This window comes from Triticum dicoccoides, chromosome 7A (genome assembly GCF_002162155.2).
Source record: "Triticum dicoccoides isolate Atlit2015 ecotype Zavitan chromosome 7A, WEW_v2.0, whole genome shotgun sequence".
NCBI classification, from domain to species: Eukaryota; Viridiplantae; Streptophyta; class Magnoliopsida; order Poales; family Poaceae; genus Triticum; species Triticum dicoccoides.
In genome coordinates, this window is record NC_041392.1 from 650,735,455 (window position 1) to 650,740,617 (window position 5,163).

Sequence of the window (5,163 nt, forward strand, 5' to 3'; positions counted from 1 at the left end):
CAACTATCATACGATAAACATGATCTGACACTGAAAATGCCCGATTTCTCAAACATCCAAGACCAGTAGTCCTGCACATTCCTTACACAAATCGGGATCTAAAAGATTGCCTGTGCATCGAACGGCAGAAACACCTGCTATACTAGCTCCATATTCCATCGTGCATTACCTGAATCAATTAGTTCAACAACTAGTTGAGGTGAGTTTGCCACTCTAGACACGAGTGGCCTCATTAGCTCTGTTCTAGGGATCCAGTTATTGCTCCATTTCGCCATCGAAGTCCCATCACCTACTTCCTCCGTTCCGAATTACTTGTCTTGGATACCTCCGTATCTAGACAAATCTAAGACAAGTAATTCAGAACGGAGCGAGTATTTGCTTGACCAGACCCTGCTTCATAATGTCCTTTAACGGGCGTTTAAAGCGCTGAATAGGAGTTAACGGCTGGCCCATCCCGCGTAGGCCTAGCAGCCCAGCAGGCCACCAACAGCCCACCGGCCTCTCTCGGCCCACACAACCGGAGCAAGCCAGCGCAGCGCGCAGGCGCACCTGGACACACAAACCGCTTCCCCCAATCTAAACCTAGCCGCCACACTTCCTAAAAAAAAGCCCTAGCCGCCGGCCCGCCACACCCCACCCGCGCGACCTGCTGCCGGCCGCCGTCTTCCCCCCTCGACGCCGCGGCCCACCCAACCGTTGGACCGGAATATTCCGCCTCCCGCGAGGGACGCGCCCCCTTGCCCCGCCGCACCACGCTAGCTAGGGTTCGCTCCCTCTCCCCCTCCCCGCCTCCGCGCCGCCGACGCCGACGGCGATGGCGCAGCGCTGGCGCTCGAAGGCGCGGCGCGACCCGGACCTGGACGACGCCGGCTCGCCCTCTCCCGCGCGGCCCCGCGCGCCCCCCAGCGACGACGAGGACGAGGCGGGCAACGAGGACCTCACCCTCGAGATCGTCGCGCGGGCGCGGCGGCGCGGGGCCGCGGGAGGCCAGCCCGGGCTCGCCGAGGTGCTCCCCCTGTCCTCCGACGAGGAGGTGGACGAGGACGCCGTGGTGGAGCTCGGCGAGGCCGACCCCAGCAGGAGGAAGGACAAGAAGAAGAAGCAGCGCCGCAAGGAGAGGAGGAAGAAGCAGCGCAAGGAGGACGCCGCCGCCGCCGCCGCCGCCGACAAGGAGGAGGTAATTGCTCCTGGCCCACGCTCAGCTCATGATTACGCACTACTATTTTACGTGTTTACTTTTGCAATCGAAGAATCGAACGCACACAGGATTTTTATAGAGGCTTCAGTAGCAATGTCGTGTAGAATCACCTTGGATTGGAAGCTTTGTATGTGGTTCAACTGCCTCAAGTGTGAGCGCACTGGAAGCTTGCCTTTTCAACGTTTGGATCTAGGGGAGCATTCTTCTTTGCTTGCTGCCTTATTGCTACGATCGTTTGGTTAACTGTGCTTTACCAGGAGTCAATGGTCGGTACTACTATCAATTTCCTTCTTTGGAAACGGTATAAAAGGCAGTATGCTGTTCTTTCCTACACAGAAGGCACATACTTTTGGTCTCATACAAATCAAAGTGATACAGTGTTTTTCTTTTTATCCGTTAACAGTAAGTAAAACATGTGCACGCTAAAACATTCGTGAACTGAATAGTGTATTGAAAACCTTGGCTTGTGTAGAACAGCTGATTTTATCTTATTAGTGGATCGACATCTGTGTTTGATGTTCCTTTGTTGGGAACAATATGATAGTCTTCCTGGAGCTGTAGTTGATGAATGTATTTGTCTCTTTCAGCCTCAGGTTGCTGGCGCCCAGGAGGGACAAACTGGGACAGTGGAATCAGTGCCCACCGAAAATGGCGTTGATGCCCCTGTATCCGACAACACAGTTCTGCGGAAGCTTCTTGTAAGTGCCAAGTGAATTTTTCCTTGCAGTGAATTTCCCTGTACATGGGTAACTGTGGTAAGCTGATAGTTATGTTGCTTCTGCTTATGGCCAGCGTATACCAAGATACTTTGATCCTGGGGAAACTATATTGGAGACTTGCTTTAACTGTGGTGAGGAAGGTCATGTAGCTGTGAACTGCCCAATGGAGAAGCGGAAGAAGCCTTGCTTCGTTTGTGGATTGTTCGGACACAATGCGAAGCAGTGCACGCAGGTTGGTCTCTCTAGCTCGGACGAATTATCGCTCCGTGACTTGGGTATGTCCACTCATACCCTTGATGAGCTCACTGTATATGGTTTCCTTTGGCAGAGGTTGTTTCCTTGCTTTTTATGTAGCTGTCTCATTTAGGGTGCAATCATCTCATTTAGGTTTCCACCATGTAATTGTTAAGACCTTGATTAACTTTGTCATTCAATATAATTTAGTCGACAAATTGTAGGACACTTGATCGTACCCATTTTCAACATTAGATATAAAAAGCCAAAAACATTGGCAGAATGTGTTCTGTTCAAATCCACTCTCCAGTTAATCCTAATTTAAACAACAACTCATTTCTACCCATCATGCAAGTTCGTATTTTGCATTTTTGCTCCAAGTAGTTTGCGCTTTCCAGATCTATTCGTTCACTGTTCATGTCTTGTACTCGTAATACTATTTGAATGGGAGTGATATCCGTGTTTTATGACTGTGATTTCTTTGGAGAGATCTTCCTTTGAGACTGATCATGCATGCATGCATATTCATAACTTATGATCTCATTTTGGTTAAATCTGAATACTTGCAAATTTTTTTTGGCATGCAGATATTCCAGTAGTCTTGTCTGTATTGTTTGTATTGTCTGTGCTTGGGGGTTGCACGTGTAGATTATTTTGGGCTCACATGCTAAATAGCGTTGATCTACAAATGCTTCTTGCCAGTGGTTGTCATTGCCAGTAATCAAATATCTCTTAATTCTTTTTGTAGGGTCAAGAGTGTTTCATCTGCAAAAAAGGAGGTCATATGGCGAAAGATTGCCCTGATAAGCACACAAAGAATACTCAGCAGTACACCACATTGTGTTTGAGATGCGGAGAAACCGGCCACGATATGTTTGGATGTTCCAATGATTATCCACCAGATGATGTCAAGGTGAGTTCTCTTTGGCCGTTATTGTCTTCTCCAAGTTTTCGTCTTGCTGCCGCAGATGAGGTGTTCGTATGTTGGTTACTTGCCTCTTTATAGCTACAAAAGAAACAAAGTGCTGCTCTGTTTTGGTTTCTGAATAAGGTTATGACAGCCTGAAAGATACACTTTTCCCAAAACTTTTATCTGAAGAAAAAGTCTTATAAGTGTATTGTGCCATGAGCTTGTTGATTATATTGGTAGGATACACTTGTTAATCCTGTTTACTGTGTGGGCTCATAAATTATGTTAAATTTGATGAATCAGGTCGTTTTTCTGGTAGGCTTTTCCTACCATTTTCTATACTAATCCAGTTCCTGGATCTGCATATATAAGTTTTTTCCACTTAGTAATACGCAATACAATATAAATTATTTGCTGAAGTCTAGTCATGAAATTGCAAATTTGCTTTCTCCCTCACCATCCATCTTGCTGGACAATGCAGGAAATAAAATGCTATGTGTGTAACCAGAATGGTCACCTCTGTTGCACCGACTTCTCTGATAGTTGTTCAAAAGAAGTTACTTGTTATAACTGTGCCCAATCTGGTCATACTGGTTTGGTAAGTTTTAATTTTTCTATCCTTCTGTGTCTATCTGTTACTTTTCAAGCCAGTTGACTAGTAACCAACATTTGGTCATAGGGATGTGCCAAGCAACGTAGGGAGACAAGTGTTGCGACAACTCCGACCTTGTGCTACAAATGTGGCGAAGATGGTCACTTCGCACGTGGCTGCACAAATAGTGCTAAGGTAAGCATCTCATGATTTCCTCTGCTGATAAAGAATGGCTTGGGTATTTATCTTGTGTACTTTATTATTTTTGCAGCCCGGCCGGTTCAAAGGCGAGTTGTCGTCGCATAGTCGTAGAAAGGACAAATGGAAAAATGACTCTGGCCCTAGATCAGCTCCTCATGGATCTCACAAAAGAAAAAGCCCCCTATTCGAGGATAGATGGGAGACACCTCGTGGTAAATCCAGAGCTAGGGGTGGTTGGATTCCTGAGGACCATGACGATCTTCCATCCAAGAAGTACAAAGGAATTGGGTGGGACTCCCAATCTACTCCTAAGAAGCCCTACAATAATCACCACCATCGCTCCTCTGGCGGTGACTATTCTACTCCTCAAGGACAAGATTTTTCATGGCACAACTCGCAATATTCTCCAAGTGCGAGAAAACACGGCTCGTCTTCGTCAAGATTCGCCAGCAACACCCATCACCGCTTTGAAAGAAGTTAGGCTGGAGCTTACTTTTGGTTTTGTTGTTCGTTCCATAGTAGATCTCTTAGGGATGTACTCTGCCTGTAATACCGTTTCCCTGAAAGGGCTGTTTTCTGTATCTTCAGAGTTGTATACGTTGTGTCCATTCCTGGTCTGGGCATGCTTTGTGTTGCACTTCAATGGCTGCCTACTGCAAACACGGCATGTCACTCTGCACTCTGCACTCTGCGCCGCTATACAGCGTAAGTTTCTGTGTACTTATACAAGAGCGATATATTATTTCACAGCCCAATGGTTTCTGCCACTATCAGGTCATTTTTGAAGTATTCTATGAAGTCGAGCAACTACCATGGTACTGCGTACGATGCGAGTTGAAATATAAGAGCATCTCCAACAGGTGTGCAACCGCGCTAAAACTGTTTTACAGTGTCGAAATAGCACTTTTTTGTGTACATTAGGGTGCTGGCTTCAATGGCCGCCGCAAAAGATGGCGCGCATGAGTAGCTCCAGCAGACGCGCTAATTTACAGAGCGCACGAGCAGCCGGTGCTTGTAAATATGATTTTTTACATGTCCATTTGATAATATGAGATGTTTCAGAAATTAACAAATGTGAATAAAGACACAACATAGTTCAATATCTGGTCGAACCGACCCAGGCTAACTTCCATCCGGACTCTCTCTTTTTCCTTGTTTTAAACTTTTAAACTATAAACAAAGCTTATCTAATTAACTAACCGGCAAGAGTTCTGAAAGTCGCGCGTGGCTAAAGGAAGTTCAAGTTCTTATTGAGAACCTAATGGACCAGGAGGAGATGTACTGGATCCAGAGAGGAAGGATGAATTGG

At 46.4% G+C, this 5,163-nt stretch overlaps 1 protein-coding gene across 1 annotated transcript; it reads left to right on the top strand.

Annotated features, from left to right (window-relative positions):
- The first annotated feature begins 700 nt into the window (after positions 1-700).
- On the top strand, positions 701-4,603 carry LOC119330098 (zinc finger CCHC domain-containing protein 7-like). Its single transcript, XM_037603209.1, has 7 exons — positions 701-1,177; positions 1,786-1,896; positions 1,991-2,149; positions 2,900-3,064; positions 3,543-3,659; positions 3,741-3,848; positions 3,925-4,603. The coding sequence occupies exons 1-7, from the start codon at positions 815-817 to the stop codon at positions 4,333-4,335; spliced, it is 1,434 nt and encodes a 477-aa protein (XP_037459106.1). The 5' UTR covers positions 701-814; the 3' UTR covers positions 4,336-4,603.
- The last annotated feature ends 560 nt before the right edge of the window (positions 4,604-5,163 follow it).

Bases quoted from the DNA above. Each gene is read 5' to 3' on its own strand.
- LOC119330098 (XM_037603209.1), top strand. From the start codon at position 815: ATGGCGCAGCGCTGGCGCTCGAAGGCGCGGCGCGACCCGGACCTGGAC. The intron at 1,178-1,785 runs GTAATTGCTCCT...TGTCTCTTTCAG, and splicing joins CCGCCGCCGACAAGGAGGAG to CCTCAGGTTGCTGGCGCCCA. The intron at 3,065-3,542 runs GTGAGTTCTCTT...TGGACAATGCAG, and splicing joins ATCCACCAGATGATGTCAAG to GAAATAAAATGCTATGTGTG.